General features: G+C 37.3%; 1 protein-coding gene across 9 annotated transcripts in view; it reads right to left on the reverse strand.

Moving 5' to 3' along the window:
* Nucleotides 1–2,422: 2,422 nt before the first annotated feature.
* TRPS1 (transcriptional repressor GATA binding 1) overlaps nt 2,423–20,548 on the reverse strand; it is a 280,424-nt gene continuing 262,298 nt past the window's right edge. For all 9 annotated transcript variants that reach the window (XM_006073983.4, XM_006073982.4, XM_006073981.4 and 6 more), the window contains 2 exons: nt 13,202–13,324; nt 2,423–9,025 (listed from right to left, as the gene is read on the reverse strand). In XM_006073983.4, the coding sequence (XP_006074045.2) occupies nt 7,964–9,025; nt 13,202–13,324 (1,185 nt within the window). In that variant the 3' untranslated portion in view covers nt 2,423–7,963. The remainder of the gene's footprint in view (nt 9,026–13,201; nt 13,325–20,548) is intronic.

The raw sequence follows: 20,548 nt of genomic DNA on the forward strand, positions 1-20,548 counted from the left end.
CAACCATGGATCATATAGTACTTTGGATATTTACTATTAAAAACAAAAAAACCCCACATATAAGAGGACCTGTGCAGTTCGAATGCATGTTGTTCAAGGGTCAACTGTACTGCAATATTTATGAAAAATGAATTTCAGATGTGATATCCTGAATATATTGGAGAACAGTATTATAAACCTAACAATAAGATCACATATACACATCACTTATTTTTTTCTTGAAGAAATTCTTTATTCATTAAAACGATCAACTCTATGTATCATGAAAAAGCCCCTCCCTTCCGACATACTGTTTTTCTTTCCTTTGCTAGCCCTGTTATTTTTACTCTAAAATCTGACCTGGAGAGGGAAATAAGGACATCTTGGGCATTACTGGACGTTAACTTTAGCAACTTCAATAGTTTTGGAGATTTGTTTCTACCAGTGTGTTTTTTTAAAAAAAGAAAAATTGTAGTTGGGGTCACAAAGATGGAGAACAGAAGTACAAAGTAATTAGCAGTATGATTAAAAAAAAAAGGCTTTTTTTCTCCCCGTGCAAATGTTTTTTATCTAAAGCAAATTTGGCTGCGGAAGAGTCAGGCAGGTGCTGCTGCCACAGTGCTTTCGGGTTTCCTGGCAGGGATGCACTGGGACCCGAGACAAAACCCAGGGGAACCACAGCTAACCTCAGCCCTTTGCCCAATTTCTTCCCTGCCGGTTACCAGAGTTCACTATTGTTCATGCTCCAGGGGTCACACGCACTCTGCCTGTCTAGGGGCGGAATTTATTCTGGACAAGTGTTTTGTTTGGCTTGCAGTATTAAAAAAAAAAAAAAAAAAAAAAGTCTGTCACTGACATTCAAAATTAGATTTCATAGAAAATTTGCTTTGTCCAGTTTTTCTTGAAAACTTCAAATCTGGGAAAGCAAGTCAGCTTGGCAATATTTGTAGAGCTGAGAAAAGGCTACCTTAGGTGGCTGAGTAAAGAATCTGCCTGCCAATGGAAGAGGTGTGGATTTGATCCCTTGGTCAGGAAGATCTCTTGGAGAAGGAAATGGTAATCCACTCCAATTTTATTGCCTGGAAAATCCCACAGAGGAGCCTGGCGGTTACACTCCATGGGGTTGCAAGAGTCAGACATGACTTAGGGACTAAACAACAATATATTTAGTTGCTAAGTCATGTCCAACTCCATAGGGTTGTAAAGAGTTAGACATGACCAAAACGCCTTAGCACACACATCACATATAGCCCTATGGTTCCTGAAGTTTCTTCCAGCTGGTTTCAGCCTCACAGGCCATTTAACTGCTCCTTTTGTGCACTGTGTTTCTGACGCAGCCAGCCCCACCATCTGAGAGATGGAAGACCAAAAGGGAAGGGAGGGATGTCCACGCTGACTCACTCTTCTTTCCCCTCAAACAAGGGTAAAGAGCTGATGGGCACATAGTTCTGCTTGAGTGGGATTCTGACAGTCCTGGGTGAGAACAGAGTGTGTTTAATTTTATCTGCAAAGTTCTCCCCAGAGAAGCATCAAATTCTATATAAGGAAAAGAAATCATATTAAGTGTTTTTACTATACTTATCTAGAGAATGTTCCCTCCAGCTGTGAAACAAGTTTACTACCATTATGATCAGACCCTCAAAGCCTTTATTCTGCTGTTTTCAAAACAGGGGAGAAAAGAGAGAGCTAGGAAAAAAAAAAAAAAAAGGACTTGTTAATTTGGATTCACAAAAAATGAGAAGTGAAGATTTGTGCTAGGAGGGTAGACAGTAATTAACTTGAAATTTTCAAAACAAATCTTCTGAAGCAAGGAGTTCTTTATATACTTCACATGCTGTCCTTTTTGCTTTTTTCCTTCTGGTCATAAACATTTGGGTGAGTCTTCTTTGCCTACCTGGTTTTCTTCTGCCTCTTGCCTCTTTCAAAATCCACCTTCAGGAAATCTGATTAATTTCATCTTAAGCCAACACATAAGGCATATAATACATTAATATAAATTTCTTGAGATGATTTATCAGGATCTTTATATCATATTCATGGGTATACTAAATTGTATTCAAAGTTAGATTTCAAAAGCAGGATTTTTTACATATCATAACATTATCATTATCCAGTACTCAACACTCAATACGTGATACTCAATAAATGTTTTTGAAATAAACATGATTTTTATTGTTAATCTTCCTAAAGAAACTTGTATAATTTTTTTACACAAAATCTATCAATAAGAGATTGATTGGTTAAAAGAAAAAAAAAAAAGCAAAGCAGAACAAAACAAGCTGAGAGAATCCAGGTTTTTTCACTTATTCATTTTTTTTTTAAATGGTGACTTGAATTCACCATCTCAACTCATCAGAGCCTGTCTATATGTTACAACAGTCTGAATTTCCTATTGCTACATGGATGAAAGTGAATCCATATAAACCATACCAACACCATCATGTATAACTGGTGGTAAAACTTTATTATTCAAGTTTAGATGTAACAGACATCTTTGCTGCCTGAAGATTGTTTGCATAAGAAATACACCAAGAACATGTTTGTGAGTAGAAATGAACATGCACTATGAAAACAAAATTAAATAAAACAAAAAAAATTCCATGTGTTGTAAGAACAGAACTATTATAGCCAACATTCTAATATTCAAATCAGGACTACAAATTGAATTTTTTCTTAGCAACATGAAATCATTCCGTATGAAAGACATTTTCTGCTGGTGAATATTGCTGTAAGTGAATTTTACATTGGCATTATTGAGATGCTTCCCATCCCTACCTGCCCCCCCCCAATTATTCACGTTGTCACCTTAAAGAATTTGGCATTTCTTATTGTGATATTTGCCTTGTTGGTAGCCATTAAGAAACTATGGTTTTATCAGCCTTGTAATAGTTTTGCCTCTTCATAGTCAACACAATAGGCTGCCTGATTATGATATTTACAGCTCATCTTTAAAAAAACGACCCCAACCTTTCCTGGCCCTTGGGAACTGAGAGTTTAAATAAGCCCCTTGGCCATATAATAATACTTGGCACTCTCATGGTGCCTTTCAATCAAGGATCTCAAAGTGCTTTACAAACAAGTACTACATTACCATTATTATTATTAATATTATTATTAATATATTTTTTCCATTTTACAGGTGAGGAACCTGAGGCATGAAAAGAAAAAAGTGATTTGCTGCAGGTCATATAATGAACAAAAAATCCAGGAGTAAAAATTAGGATCCAGTTTTGGGACTCATGGGTCTTGAAGAACCATTTTCTCTGATGAAATCTAAATGTTATTTCTGTGTAAAAGTTACTCTTGCTTTTCTCTGCTGTAGGATGGAGTGAAGTTTCTAACTCTACTTTTTCCCTTCAAGAGAACATCATGTAAGGATACATTATCCAGTTTCCATGTGTGGACCAATTTGATTTTCACATTTTCTTCATCCCTGACTTGACACACTTCAACCCTAGCATCTTCCAGAGGTCCTAATTACTGCAGATAACTGTGGATGCTTTCTAAATCACTGATGGTTAGCAGGAACATGTGTGTCCACTGTTGGTGAAATGCTAATGGAAAACCCACAGGAAGTGCTCTCCAATGAAGCCATGGCTTCTGCCCTTGGCCAAGTCTTTCTTTGGGAAAATAACACAGCCCTTCAAAGTCCTGGTACATGTCTCTCTATCCTCCTCTCATTTATAGTGGCCTGCTGATAGAATTCCACTTAGTACCTACCTTTGGTTAGCATCTTTAGTCTCATATTTGGATTTGATTTCATTCCTCCATTTTCTCCTGTGATCTAGGATAGTCAGCAAGCTTTCACTTACTTGATCACAAAAGATGCCTTGCTTTTATTTATTTATTTTTTTTGCCATGGTTCTCAACCCAAAGACAGAAAGGCGTGAGCTCAAAGTAAACTTTAGGCAAAAAACTGGCATACAGCGCAGAAGCTGACCATCAGCTTCTTTACCACCGCGGGATGTTCGATCTTCCCCCTCTAGAATTATGTTCATGTTCACGAACTAAACAGGCAGGCAGTTCAGAGGTCTTAAGACAGGTCACCTTTGATGTTTCGCAGCCACATAGCAGGAGGCTAATCATTACTTTAGTAGCAGTATTGATACTCTTCAATTAATTAAGAAAAATGTATACCCTCAGGCATTTAAAAATCTATACATTTAATATTTTTGGAGCTGTATTTGCATTGGATCATCATAGATTATGTGCACATGTGCAATCATTAACATAATGTGCTACCACAGGCTTCAACAAAGAGCTGTTAAAGATAATCACTTTTTCTCTTCTTCTCATTAATATTACCTTAGGAAAAAAAATCCCCATGCTTGTTTTCTAAAATCTACCTTTACTAAAAGAGAACAGTTTAGAAGAAAACATCATTATCTTAAAAGTTGATTTTTTTAAAAGAACATCTCAATATGTCATGTAGAAAGAACGGGCACCCTCTTTCCCTTTAACTATAGAGTTAACATATTAACCATGAGAGCTCCATCCTTTTTTCATGTACTCAGTGTAGTGTCTCTGAATCCACAATCTTCTGAGGTGGGCTGGCTCTTTAAGAGTCTTCTATCCCAAACAACAATATGAATACATGGGTGAGAGACGAAGAGAGAAAGAGTGAGAAAAACAAGAATGAGAACGCATGAGCTGGTCCTGGCTTAAAGTTTGATCCAAAGCCTGATTCAGAATCTGGACACATACTTTAAAAAGACGTATGTTTTTTAAAGGACATACAATTTTACCTAGCGCATAGTTTTTATCATAGGGAAAGCCTTTTCCAAGAAGGGAAATTCCTAAGTCATCTTGAAAATCCTTAAAAAAAAAAAAAAGATTTTAAGTATCTAAACAGCTCATTTAAAATCACAATTTAAGACAAAATAGTTCAGAAATCCTAAACCCAAATAAAAATAAAGATACCAATCAATCAATTTTGTAAAAATGTATTTTGAAAGCTAGGACAAAGGCTTTCAAAAGTCAAAAAAAGGGGGTCTTTTAGTGTCTTGATAAATTTTCATCATTTTTCATAGCCCAACCTCTTCTCCATCAAAATATGAAAAAAAATAAATGAAAATAAAATAATCAATAATAAAAGGAATACAGAATAAGATCTATTGACAATGCTATCTAAGAATATTCTACCTACAGTAGACTGACCATAAATATTCCAAGAATAGTGATATGTATTTCCAATGCTAACCATTACTACTTGTGTGTCTGAGGGAAAAAACAAAATGATGAAATAAAGAGACATATATGCCAAGAAAGAACAACATACTTGTGTCTGATACACTGGAGAAACTGCTTAAATAGTAGTTTTGCCCAAAAAGCCATACCTGTACTATTGCCCAAGTTTACCAAACTGCGAGTGTTTTTTCTACTTTGAGCAGTTCACATATCGTGGTGCTTGAGGATTGCCACAGTGCGCTTTGTTTCTAGTCCTTTCACTAAGAAAATTAAATGCTGTTTTGTTGTTTGGGAAATCTCCTCTTTAGATCTTTAATTGCCACCTCTCCAATCTGCCTGTACATTTTGAGATGCATTCATCAAAATTCCTAAGAAAGATAAATGACATCACATAATTTGAATGTCAAAGCCCCTCATTTCACCTCTTTATCTCGGTTCATGTGAATTATATTAGAGCTATTTGACAGGTGAGATCAGAAAACAACCCTTTATAAATGAAACTGAAGCAAAAGGCTTAGTCCTGATTTCTTTCTCTCTTTTTCTCTCTCTCTCTCTCTTTTTTTTTACATGAAAACAAAAATGCAAGAATGGAAATGACAGCACAGCGTCAGAAAGACAGTCTGAACTTCATTCACTACAACAGTCACAAACTGGTTGAACTCTACCTGCCATCCAACTTGAAGAAACGAAGACCTGGCACTGGGAAAAAGAAACAAAACCCAAACAAAACAATACAAAGCAACTGCGAATTAATGTAAAAATGGAGTGCAAATGCAACTACAGAATGCAATAAAAACATCAGTGCTGCAGATTCCAGCAGCACTTATCAAAATAATTTCTGAAATGTTTCATCTGAAACATAGACAAAGCAATAAAAAGAGGATATATGGTTATCATTTTAAGCATAACAATGTGAGTTAAGAGCTTAAAAATTAAAAAAAAAAGTACTTGGAATGAATAGTGCTACCCTTTTTTTTCTAAGTAGGCATAAAAATATTTTCATTTCCTTCTTGTTTTCATACCATTATATCAAGAACGTTCATTTGTTTCATGTTACCGTTTACAATTTTAATGCACACACACACACACACACACACACACAAAAGATATCTACCGCAATAGAAATAGTTGCTTCATTACCTTGTTTGCTACATTTGCAAATGTAAACAGCTAGGCAGAGTCAGAACTGACTCTAATGCATGATGGAATATCTTTGTTGCATACGTACACTGTAGAAAATAATTATTCAATATGTCAGGCACCATTATTTGAAATGTAATACATTAATATTTACTAGAAAAATAAGGTTTTTTTTTTCCTATTTGTTCTCCCAACTTCTTTAATGAAATAAGTTAATCTGACAGTGCATCCAGTAGCTTGTAATATCTTCTACATCTCCGTGGCAAAAAATAAACTACTGGTTGGGACGATATAATGCAAATTATTAAAGTCAGTCCTTGTACATACATCCGTGTAGCAAGCATTGAGGCTCGACTAACAGCACCTTTAACCAATTATTTAATGTTCAGTTATTTAGCCCTATTTCCCTGAGCAGTTATGCTGAGGCTTTCCCTTCATGGATAGTTTTACAAAGCCTTAAGTATTAAAAGTACTATGAAGAACATACTTCTAAGAATCCTATTTAATGCTACTTAACTAAACCTGTATAAATCTAATGGAGGAATTGATTGGTACATATACCAACTGTCAGCCTGTGGTAACGTAACCTTAGACGCTGCCTGACCACAAAGTTGGAAATTATATTTAAACCAAAAGAAAATAAATAAATACAGCAGGTTACCTTGTGGAGAAATACCATGTGTTCTACATCAATGAATGCCATGGTCTGAACTTTTGTATCCATCTAGTCTTTTGAGCTGAGGGGATCCCTTTAGTTAGAACATGCCAAATGAGATTAGTGACCCAAAGGAAGCTTAGAAAACAAACCCAAACTGGTTCATCACATACAAGAAAGAATGATCTGATTAAAATAAAATTACTACATAGCACTGAGGACATTGTTTTTTAAAAATGCATATATATTTGGACAAAATGAACCTAAATCGCAAACAAGAGGACTAGTTTTGAAAGGAGTATGTGAACATCTAAAGGACAAAAATATCAGAGAGGGTGTGCATGTGTATGTACAGGCAGGGCTGGCCAAAATCATCGTGCCACCATCTGTCATTTTTCCCGCTGCTCTCTCCCCAAGCCTAACCACAGCTCGCATTTCTAGGTCTAAATTTGAAACATGATCTATGAGAGGATTCTCGTCTAAGAGGGCGCCATTTTCCTTTCACTGCCCTGGAGATTAAATTTCTCCTCATCTGCCTAGGATTTCATGATACTTCGAAACTGAGGCAATAATTTATGGGTTTTTGAACAAATGGGCCAATGGCCAGCCCAATACTGCTTTAGGATCATAATATGTAAACCCTTCCAAATTCTAAACAGCTTTGATCTCTTTCTATACAAACATCATAATTATAGTTTGGTGATACTTCTTATGGATGGTTTCCACAGTACACATTCACCAAGATGGTTTTGACTTACTAGGTTCTAAATCAGGACTATTAACCATCTTCCTTTTTTTTTCTCACTGAACATTTGTCTCACTTTTTAATCTTGGTAACCTACTCATCAAAAGAAAGAATAATAAAAGAAGGGAACTTCATGTTGGATAAGGCAGGCTCTATGAAGTATTTTTTTTTTTAATAGGTCTTCATAAGACATTACAAGCTATTGAATTCCCATCAAGAAAACCTATTTCTATTTAATTGTGCTAAGTGCTAAGGTTTTACTCTTTAGGTTTTCCATTTTTTTCCACTTGTGCATTGTTCCTATGCAGGCCCCTCTGGATATGAGTTGTGAAGTCATATTTGTCCGTGCAAAGATGCTGGCATATGCTGCACTGGAAAGGTCCACTGTCACCATGGCAACTCATATGCAAAGCATACATCACTTCATCCAGAAAGACAATGCCACAGTGCACACATTTTGTTGAAAGTTCATCTTGAGTACTTCTATCAACTTTCTCTGTTTTTACTACATTCAAGGGACCTTCATTTTTTACATTTGATGGTGCCTTCGTTTTCTCCTTGGAGGCACCATTCGCAGTTGGCCCAGGTCTGGAATGCTTGATCGCCAAATCTAGAGGAATGTCATTGTCTGATCCAACAGCTGAAAAATGAGGAGGCAGATTGAAGGTGGGATAAGGCACATAGTTTTGGCAAGGATTTGGTAGGCCAGGCACGTGACTCAAGTAGTGCGGATTCCCAGGAACGGAGAGCTTATATTTACTCCAGAACCGCAGCCAATCAGCTTCACTCTGGAAGTCATTATGTACAAAGGGAAGTCCGAAAAGGGGATACTGGTACTTTTCAATAGGGCTGCCTGGTGGTGAATAATTTGGGTGCTTCGCGGGTCTCATGTACTTTTCTATGGGACTGCCTCTCTCAGAACTTCCTTTCCCTTCAGATACGGATGAACTGTTTCCTGGGTCTCCAGTACTTTCCTGAGGACTTTTTATCTGAATGTGCAAAGGCTGCATTCTTTTGTGAATATCCAGAGTTTGGCTGACCAGGACTGGCTGCTGAGCAGAATGGCTTTTAGTCAATGAACCCTGCGCTTCGTATTTACTCAGGCTGGGGAGTGGAATTTCTCTCTGGTGACCTTCAGTTAAGTGATCTTCCGACCGCCTCTCTAAGGGGCTGCCGTTGACCTGCTCCTCACTGCCGGCCCTCTGCTGTTTGTTGAGCTGCTCGGCCTGAAGTGCCTCTGGGTTAAGGCGCTTTCTTGTTCTTCTCCTAATAATCTGCTCACCGTTGTTTTGTTTAATGATGTTTAAAGGCCTGGGAGTCTGCAGGGAACACACACACAATACATAAAAGGAAAACATTAAAAAATACATTAAAATGCATTAACAATTCCTCACAAATATAAACCATGTTCAAGTTCAAAGCAAAGAGAGGCTTTATGTTATAGATTTACTAAATCTCCTCCTTTTGCCCTAAGCAGGATCAGAGGACAGAACCAAAGCACACTCTTTTACCCTAATTAAATCATGCCCATCTTTACAGAGAGGACTGAAAACTTTAATCTACTTGAAAACAGCTTTTCCAAACTCAATAGACTTCAGAATTGCATTATTTTGTGATAAAACAATATAGAAAGCTAGTTGAAGAAATGTGATTTTTCTAAAAGATTTCTCAACTTTTGAGTCATGCACCAAGAAGATGTCAACAGTAACACAGGAGATTGGTTTTGATGACAACTGTGGAAAAATGATACAATGCTGTAGACTGAACTATGTCTTCCTCCCCATCCCCTAGATACTCCCTTCCAATTCATATACTGAATCTCTTACCCCCCAGTGTGACTGTATCTGAAGATTAGGTCTTTAGGAGGTAAATAAGGTTAAGTAAGGGCTTTCCTGGTGGCTCAGATGGTAAAGAATCTGCCTGCAATGTTGGAGACCTGGGTTCAATCCCTGAGTTGGGAAGATTCCCTGGAGAAGGGAATGGTTATCCTCCAGCATTCTTGGAGAATCCCATGGACAGAGGAGCCTGGCAGACTACAGTCCATGGGGCTGTAAAGAGTCGTACACAGCTGAGTGATTAACACACAAGATTAAATGCAGACATAGAGTAAAGGCAGCCTTCTACAAGCCAGGAAGAGACTCTCACCAGAACCCAACCACTCTGCACCCTGATCTCAGACTGCCGGTCTCTAGAACTGTGAAAATAAATGTCTGTTCTTTAAGACATCCAGTTTATGGTAGTTTGTTATGTCAAGGCCCAGATGACTAATACACAGATTCTTCTAAATAACTGCAAGTGTGGATATATAATATTAAACGTCAGAACATAAATAATCAAAGGCAAACTGACAGAACTGTAAGGAAACATATCAAGTGAAGTGAAAGTGAAATTGTTAGTTGCTCAGCTGTGTCCAAATCTTTCTGACCCCATGGACTGTAGTCCGCCAGACTCCTCTGTCCATGGGATTCTCCAGGCGAGAATACTGCAGTGGGTAAGCCATTTCCTTCTCTGGGGGATCTTCCCAACCCAGGGATTGAACATGGTTCTCCTGCATCGCAGGCAGATTCTTTACAATCAGAGCCACCCGGGAAGCCCAACAGTTGCTCAGCTGTGTACGACTCTTTGAGACTCCACAGAATGTAGCCTGCCAGGCTCCTCTGACCGTGGAATTCTTCAGGATCAAACCCATATCCAGTGAGAGGTTTTTTGTGTGTGTGTGTGTGTGTGTTTTAATAAATCTCCCACTTTCATTTCTTTTCCTCTAATTATATAAGTACTTATTATTAAGGAAGGTTTTACCTGTTAACAGATGAAGCATTTGTTTTCTGTTGAAAATCTAAATTTATTTGTAGGCTTGCTTCAAATATCCTATCTGTCATTCTACTCTGTACTTAAATAGAATGCTGACTTTCACCCAGCTTAAGTATGATATGACTGGTATTTATGTACATGTTCAACAGGTGTTTATATTACATGACTAAAATCCATAGATAAGACTATAATAAAAACTTTACTTGCAGTAGGAGCTTTAACTTTGATTTATAAAATCAAGAGAATATGTTTAATAAGTGAATGCATATTTACAAATTAAAATTTTAAAGAATCTTTAAATGGGCTAAAATCTGATTTTTTCTAAAAGATTACTGAAATCAGGAAATAATCTCTACATAAAATATGAACATGAACAATATGTAATTTGTGAATTATACCTGGAAATGATGTATCTGAATGCAAGAGAGTATTTTTTAAGTGTTAAACAAAACACAAATCCTCTTGGAGTGTTTTTATTGTCACAAAGATATTTTGAAGGAAAAAAGAGGACGCACTTGTTATTGAACATCAAATTACTGGTTTTAGAATGAAAATGTCACGTCCCCTGGATAGTCCATGTTCATTTACTTTGTTCAGAATTTCAGATTTATAAAGATCTCATATTTCAAACATACATATTTAATCTCTATCCTTCTTTTTGAATATAAGCATTTAATGCTGAAAATATTCCTCTAAACACTGCTTTAGGTAATTTCAAAAATTTTGATATATTTTAAAACTTGTATTTAATTATAATATTTAAATACAATTCAATATTTTAACACTATTATTTTAAAACAGCTACATGATAACTTTCTAAGATAAACATGCTATTTTATATTTTGATTAAGACGACACTATTAAAACTTACTGAACACTATACATTAGATCTGTGCATTGCATTGTTCATAAAGGTTATATTCATAAAAAATGTAAATATATGGAGTTGATGGGAAAACTCAAGGGAACGAAGAGTTTTATCCTGTAGAATACACAGTGGAAGAAATATAGTGTCTGTTTTAGAATCCTAAAGAAGACCAATATTTAAGTGACAGGTAAAGGAATTACAGCCCATAAAAGAGACATCAGAGAATTATTATGCACAAATGTATAAGAACTAAGAGCATGTAGGGCCATGGAATTCATGGAGTAGAAGTATAGGAAATTTAAGATTTTAAAAAAACCCTCAAAATCAAAAACATCTCTGGAGAGATGAATATTAAAATAATTGTTAAAAATTTGTTCATTTATATTGCATAAATTACCATAACCTGGAAGAGCAGCAGTTTAATTAATATTTGGCCTTTGATTGGACAGCATTCAATTAAAATCATTAATGTCAGTACTCATTAAATGGAAGCTTATTGCTTGCTTAAATGGTGAAGGCTTAAAAAAAGTAAGGTGGTGGTGGTAGGTGGAGATTCCTTCTACTAGCTACATGCTAATAACTAAGGTTTTCACAGTTTACTACCAATTAGTCTTGTTGGCAGCATGTATTTTTTAAAAGAGTGCTTCCAGTGGTCCGTTTTGGAGGACATTTTGTCTAAAACTGTATTCCCCGTATTCTAGATAGAACTGTATTCCATTCACTGGCTGGTGCTAAGAGCTGTGGTAAAATGCCAAACAAAATGCAAAAGGCAGAAGGAAACAGATTTTTGCTTACTAAATGGGGCATTCCTATTTTTAAAGGCAGCTTTGGTCAGCAGATAAACTTTTTTTTTAAGTTTTGTTTTTTTTTTTTTTTTTGGATGTGGACCATTTTTAAAGATTTTAAAGAATTTGTTACAATATTGTTTCTGTTTTATGTTTTGGTTTTTTGGCTGCTGAAAGGTAGTGGGATCTTAGTTCCCTGACCAGGGAATGAACCTGCACCCCCGGCATTGGAAAGCGAAGCTTTAACCACTGCACCACCAGGGAAGTCCCTAAACTTTCTAAATCAAAAAGAAAAAAAAAAACATCCTTCGGGAAGTCAAATGCATATAAAGATGGGAGATTTGTAAGTTTAAATTTTATTATAAGATTCTACCTAAAATTTGGTTAGAAATAACTGACATAGCTCAGACAGTCTTAGAAACTAGCCAGCCAGAGATCTTAAAACACAGAACATCTCTGCACCTTCCTCTGCTCTGCTGTGTGCTCTTCAAGCCCTCAGATGCTGCTGGAAGCCCTGGAGAGAATCACCTGGCATCTTGGTCCCAGTAAGAACCACTCTTCTGAACTTGTCCTACTTCCAGCCTAGATGACACTTGCAAATTCCAAAAGTAGACTGGAAAAGAAGCATTTTTTCCCTTGCCCTATATTTTATACTGAACATGGGAGAGTCTTCTTGCCTTTTTTTTTTTTTTTTAATTTATATACTATTGAGCTTTAAAAGTTTCTCCTTTCTACCTAAATTAATGTCACTGAATTCTGATACCCACTCATTCACATATTGGTTATGTGAAGTTCCCAGAAATCAATCATTTTCCTCTTTTTATCAAAAGAAACATAATGCATTAGTAATGATCTCACATGAATCTCCCCATAACATCTAAGGCCGGTCCACCATAAATCACAAGTGCGCTCAAAGCAACTGGATTAAACTCTGCAGGGGCAGGCACTGCAAGCCAGGGAATGGTACTTATCACGCCACAGACCAGGCTGTTTTATAAAGCTTTTCCTGAAACAGTCTAACAAGTTCTTACCGAGTGAAGCTTCTGGTAGAGACCACACGCATTGCATACATATCCGCCATTTGCATTCTTTCGCCAGAGAGAGGTCTTTGTGGTCAAGCAATTGGCACAAAAAACACCCGAGCCTCTGCGCCTCTGAAATGGGGGAAAAAAAAAAACAAGGTCAGAGGTGAGTCACATGATCAGTGGAGTTAGACCAAATCAACCCAGGAGTTTTGTCTTTAGACTAGCAACAATGACAGTATAAAAACCACGCTGCCCATAATGAGGTCAGGTTCAATTGTGTTTAATAGGCACCACTGATTTTCATTATAATTAACCCTACAGTGATGGATGAGGTGTGTGCAACACCAAAGGCTTTTCACAGAAACAGCTTTAACTTTTTGAACTTTGGGGTTTGTGCCTTTAATGATGGCTCCTAAATGCTGAACCCTAAAATATACCTTTTAAAAGTGTCAAAAGTCAAAAGACAGAGCATGGCAATATGTTTAATATATTTTGGAAAAAGAGGCACCCAGGCTACCTGAGCTTCAAAATATAGTCAAACTTGGAATAAGTGCAGCATGTAAACCACTTACAATTAAACCTGATGCATGTCTTTCTGGATGTCATTCATGTAACATTAAGCATTTAGACACTAATAAGACACTCAGTTCTAATTTTTCATTTGCACCTGTAAAATCTGAAAGAGAACACCCTCTATCTCCCAAATCTGAGAGGAACAGAAGAAACTTCTGCCAACTAGAAGTACAGTATTACTAATGAGAATCCTTATGAGGGTCCTGCTTAAGCCAGACAACATAGTCCCATCAATGGCTACTTATTTATTTTATTTGACTCAGACTTGGAAATCACAAGCGTTTCTGAAATTTTAGGATGAATTCTCTAATCACCAGATTGAAAAATAATACAAGAATATTTAACAGTAGATCGTTAGCATTGCTTGTTCCATTCTTGCTATCAAGTAATGATTCCATTAAACTTCTCATTGAAACAAAAGTCAGGCTGTGTTCATAGGCGCAAATACTAACAGGCAGGAAATGGAACTCTGGCTGAAGAAGAAGAAGGGAAAAAAAAAAAAAAAAAAAAGACAGCCTGAATTGCAACTCTGCTCTCTTTTCTCTAGGAAGCAAAGCCTTTAATGATAAAATATGCATGTTAGATAAGGAGTGGAAAAAGTCTTGCTGGAACCCAATTTTGTGATAAATTTAAAATTACAAACACTATACGTCAAAATTTCAGGGATTCATAAAATTTAGGCAATTTATTTAACTCGAGTCCATACTGTAGACGAGGGGTATCCCTGCCAAGAAAATACAATGGTTATAATTGTACTCTGATACATTTCAAATGGAAAGCTTTCTGCAGACATAATTTTGGCTTCAAGACTGGAACACTTTCTTGGCATTGAAAGGGCATTTGATTCATCGGGTGTTTCACAATGTATCACTAAAAAGACCTGGTGAGCAGCCAGTTCCCTATAGGGTAATTTTTCCATCCAGATGCAAGTGCTATCAGAGGCCCTCGTCAGCTAAACTAATTATGATCTTGCAATTGCTGATGCCTGCTCACTCTAACATTCGACATCCTCCATTAATCATCAATACAAGGAAAATGAATGAAACGTAAAGAAATGAGGACTGGTAAGCTGCATAGCCATAAAAATCTGAAATGAGAGCAATAATTTAACAAGATTGGGGGAATGTTTTTAGTGAGCACAAAGTCAAGCTAACAATTGCCCTTTTCAACCAAGAACACAATTTCATTAGTGTAGCAGGTTGTGCTACTTCAGGTGATGTAATAAAAGCTAGATTTTTCACAAAGATAATCTCTGGCTCCCCTTTTCTCCTTACTCCCCTGATCCCCCAAATCAGGACCAGGAGCGTATAATAAATTTCTCAGTCTCAAAACAAAACGCTGGGTACTGGTCCTCAAAGTCCCAATAGGGACCTACTGCAAAAGGACAGACTGCTATTTCCCTCAAATCAATGAACTATTAGAGCTTGTGTTTATCAAACACTCTGGGGCTCCCTTTATCCGAGGTAAGCTGGGGAGCCTAGTTAGGTTATAACTGTGAAACTTCCCTGGGGCCATGCTGTCTTTTCCCCAAGATCTAAATAACACGTTTGGCAAATAAACACCAATTTGATCCACATAAAGGCAATGTAAATGTCCATTTGGAAACTAACCCACATATATGGCTGCGGCTCAAACCTGAATGTATAACCATTCACGGCAGCCTGCTTTTCTTTCCTTACGTCCTGGCTGCTTGACGCGGCATGCCAAAGTGGGTGTAATCCTGGTTTTAGAGAACGCTTCAACCTTGCATACTTTTGCACTTAAGTCTCTTGCAAAGAAAATGCCCTTCATTAGTTCAAGGGAAAATCCTGAAATTACAGTGCTGGTTTACACAGGCACATCTTGCTTTAACCAGCATTTACGCTCCAATAGAGGCTGGTATATTTTAAGTGAACCATATCTTATTTTAAATACATCAAGAGTAATTTGGATTCACTTATTTGGAGTCAGTATGGCATGGGGGTTAATAGATTTATGAGACAGACAGCTTGCATCCAAAACATGCCTCTGTCTTGAGTTGCTGGGTACGACTTTGAGTGAATTACTTAACTCAGCAGTACTTAAATGCTCCCCTCTTTAAAGTGTGAGCTGCTGTGAGTATTCATGTGGACAAATGGACGTATAATTAAAACAATGTCAGGGATGTAGTAAGCTCTCAAGTTATCGATCAATCATCGACCCATTAGGGATTAAGCTGTATTTCTTTTGTTAAGAGAAAAATATTCTGTCTCATTCTTATCACCTTAATCTACTTATTTTACATTTTAGATATGCTTAAAGCATACGGTTGAGTATTAGAACATGCATTTCATTTGTGTCATTCTTATCAAATATGGGAATGGAAAGTTGAGTCAGAGTGAAATATCTAGGTGTTCACACCTAGAATTCAATAGGCGCGTACTTGTGTGGGGGCAGAGAGTAGGAGGTAGGTGAGAAATATTTCATACATTTAGTTACCTCCCATCTAACAAATGTATCGCTTTGGTAAGCACTGAAGAACCCTATGTTTGATGAACTTGGAAATTTTGGAAGCAGCAGAGTAAGTGGGAGAAGTGGGCAGTGTCCTTCACTGTGTGACTACAGAACGGTGGACCATGACGCATCTCTCTAAACCACATCACAGATGACAGCCTGACCCCAGCGAAAGCCGCACCATGCATAATGTCACCTAGCTGGACCAAGTATGGCATTTTTTCCCACGTCACCAACATCCTTAACCCAATCAAGTGCTGAGAAAAGTCTGTTGCCAAAGGAAGCAAAATAGAAGTCTCCCTTGCCTTACTTTTTAAAAACAAGCTTGTTAAAGAGAAAGAAAGGCATTAAAGACCTTATTTCATTCAGTTTATCAGGCACAACAGAGTTTTAAAACGGTTTTCATTCTCCTTTATACTGTGTTAAAGACAGAAATCATGTCCCCTAACAGTCATCAAATAGTCTAATAAGTACCTAGGACAGTGCTGTCTGTCTTGAGTGGCTGAATATTATTAAAGTTGAAAATCATCTCTCTTGCAATAATTTTTATCACTAGTCATTACTCCTGTTTTTGAAAATAAAGTTTTTTAAAAAATATTCCGTAGAAATGTCTCCCATTTGGATTGACAAATTTATCTTCAGTTGGGCAGAGATGGCTAATTACGTTGGAGACAAGAAAATCAAGGGACTTAATTTTTCCAATTCTACATTCCAGGCTTTTTTTTTTTTTTTTCCTCTTTGAAAAACAGCTGAAGCCAGGTACCTGCTAAGCCCTGAAGATATAAAGTCAGGACCATCTCACACACTAGTAAAGTAATGCTCAAAATTCTCCAAGCCAGGCTTCAGCAATATGTGAACCGTGAACTTCCAGATGTTCAAGCTGGTTTTAGAAAAGGCACAGGAACCAGAGATCAAATGGCCAACATCCGCTGGATCATGGAAAAAGCAAGAGAGTTCCAGAAAAACATCTATTTCTGCTTTATTGACTATGCCAAAGCCTTTGACTGTGTGGATCACAATAAACTGTGGGAAACTGTTCAAGAGATGGGAATACCAGACCACCTGACCTGCCTCTTGAGAAACATATATTCAGGTCAGGAAGCAAGAGTTAGAACTGGACATGGAACAAGAGACTGCTTCCAAATAAGAAAAGGAGTATGTCAAGGCTGTATATTGTCACCCTGCTTATTTAACTTATATGCAGAGTACATCATGAGAAACGCTGGGCTGGAAGAGGCACAAGCTGGAATCAAGATTGCTGGGAGAAATATCAATAACCTCAGATATGATACCACTCTTATGGCAGAAAGTGAAGAGGAACTAAAAAGCCTCTTGATGAAAGTGAAAGAAGACAGTGAAAAAGTTGGCTTAAACCTCAACATTAAGAAAATTAAGATTATGGCATCTAGTCCCATCACTTCATGGCAAATAGATGGGGAAACAATGGAAACAGTGTCAGACTTTATTTTTCTGGGCTCCAAAATCACTGCAGATGGTGACTGCAGCCATGAAATTAAACGATGCTTACTCCTTGGAAGGAAAGTTATGACCAACCTAGATAGCATATTCAAAAGCAGAGACATTACTTTGCCAACAAAGGTTCATCTAGTCAAGGCTATGGTTTTTCCAGTAGTCATGTATGGATGTGAGAGTTGGACTGTGAAGAAAGCTGAGTGCCGAAGAATTGATGCTTTTGAACTGTGGTGTTGGAGAAGACTCTTGAGAGTCCCTTGGACTACAAGGATATCCAACCAGTCCATTCTAAAAGAGGTCAGTCCTGGGTGTTCTTTGGAAGGACTGATGCTAAAGCTGAAACTCCAGTACTTTGGCCACCTCATGCAAAGAGCTGACTCATTGGAAAAGACTCTGATGCTGGGAGGGATTGGGGGCAGGAGGAGAAGGGGGCGACAGATGATGAAGTGTCTGGATGGCATCACTGACTTGATGGTCGTGAGTTTGAGTGAACTCTGGGAGTTCATGATGGACAGGGAGGCCTGGCGTGCTGCGATTCATGGGGTCGCAAAGATTTGGACACGACTGAGCGACTGAACTGAACTGAACTGAAGAATGAAGCTCTACCTCTTCTTTATACACATCATTAGAGTTATGCATTGCTGATGGTATATGTGTATGTTTTAAATAATAGAATGGTTTCTCCTTTTCCTACAAGCTGCTTTTAAGAGTTAATAATAGGGGATTCCCTGTGATCCAGTGGTTAGGACTCTGTACTTTCACTGCTGAGGGTGTGGGTTCAATCCCTAGCCACGGAACCAAGATCCTGGAAACTGAACACCACCCCCCCAAAAAGGAGTTTATAATGATTTGAACCTCCATGACTTTGTGCAGGAGACATATGCACTGTCCTTTGAGAGATATGGATAAAGACACTTCTAGGAGAGGAAATGATAGGAATAAGCAGTTAGTGGATAACATGAAGGTGTACCTGAAAGGCCCTCCTTTCAGGCTGAAGGAAAGCTGTCCTCTTACATATCCAAAGCTATGCATGGTCATAGCATGCTCTGCCCCTGGCCTTCTCTAAGTGCACTTCCTATGTATATGTGGTTTCAACGGAGGGCTAGACTGAAGGATGGTCAGCAGAAAACCCAAATCTACATGAAAGTCACCTCAATGGAAAATGTCTAAAGAGGAAATTCTGGAATCAACAAGGAACTACTGCGTTTAACTTCAAATTTAAATAATTTGCCCACTAACTTTTAGGTCGAATCTGTATGGCTTGTATGTTATTTCTGCTGGCTGGTAATTTCCTGTGTGAAAAAGGAAGAGTGGTGATGACAGGAATAGTTCATTGCAAGGAATTCTGAGGCCAGCCCCCATGATCAGCATCTCCAAGGCTTTTCAATTACTGAGAATTCTTTGGATCACTTCTTTCCTTCCCACGTTTCAAATGTATTATAACCACCATACCGATTTTAACAACAGCAAGTTAGGAGATGAATCTGGACAATCATCCATGCCAGGATTTGAAACAGAAAATGACAAACCACCTTTTAATAAAAGTACATTTTAAATCTAATATAACTTTTTTTTTCTTTTCCCTGCTGGAGAGCGCACCAAGAAGTGTAATGACTAAATAACTAACAGAAGAAATCTCTAGTCTTTAGGCTCACAGCTAACTACTGTAAGGCATCATGATCACTAAATTTTTCTCAAAGTTTCTGATTCAAGTTTTGCTTTTAGGGGGCTTAAATTCTCAGTCAATTACAGATCCCCCTGTGTTAAGCGCTGACACATACTTTGGTAAACCCAGATGAGTCTTCAGAAAAGAACAAGAATCAGAAAAAAAGTTTTAAGTTGGTTCAGCTATTTTTATAGCTTATTTTACTATTTGAAGATCAGCCAAAAGCAAACATTTTAAGGTTTTCAAATTTCATTATTAACAGAACTTATTTCATTTGATCAATAAAAAGTAAATTTGATTGAATTATTCATTCAAGTGGTTTAACATTTAGAGTCATGGATATTCATCTCCAAGATATTAAAAGTCCCCATTGGAGAAGTTTATCTGTGCAGAAATGATCCTTTATAATAGTTTTCTATGAATAAAAACCATACTGAAACCATGTAATTACATAACAAGCCTTGATAGGCAGAGTATTTACTCACATTTTTTATGGTTTTATATCTCGGCCATTTTAAATCAAATCAACTTGAAATTTGATATACGTGCTGTTAGTCTGGATGCACCTCAAATATTTTTAACTCTTTAAACAATTCTATGTTTATTTGATTATATCAAGAATCCTTTGAGAACTTCATTTTAGGGAAATGTATAGTTGGCTATGATAGAACCTTCTGGTACAACTCTGTAGTAATAAAATTTCAGTGGTAAATATAATTCAATTCAGTTTTGGGACTAATTATTAAATGTCCACTATGTGCCTGGCACTGTGCTAGAAGCTAGAGTTACAGTGAAGTATATGGCAGACATGGTCTGTAATCTCTCTGTTCACAGAAGAATCTGCTAAAAACATACCATATATACAGTTAACATGATAAAAACTGAGACTGTTGATGAATGGTGACAGTTTAATTCATGTAAATTATATGAAAACATTTCTCAAGAAACCAAAGCATCTCCCACAAATACATCTCACTTAAAGGCTGAAAGTTATCTAATAATCAGAGGGTTTACTCTCTGTGCTCCTTTATAAAAATGGATAATAGTTTAGTCATTTCAGAAACAAGAACCTTGCTTATTGTCCCATCGGTAATCATGTCCTGCTGCTGCTAAGTCGCTTCAGTCATATCTGACTCTATGCGACCCCATAGACAGCAGCCCACCAGACT

The sequence above is a fragment of the Bubalus bubalis genome, chromosome 15, assembly GCF_019923935.1.
Source record: "Bubalus bubalis isolate 160015118507 breed Murrah chromosome 15, NDDB_SH_1, whole genome shotgun sequence".
NCBI lineage: Eukaryota > Metazoa > Chordata > Mammalia > Artiodactyla > Bovidae > Bubalus > Bubalus bubalis.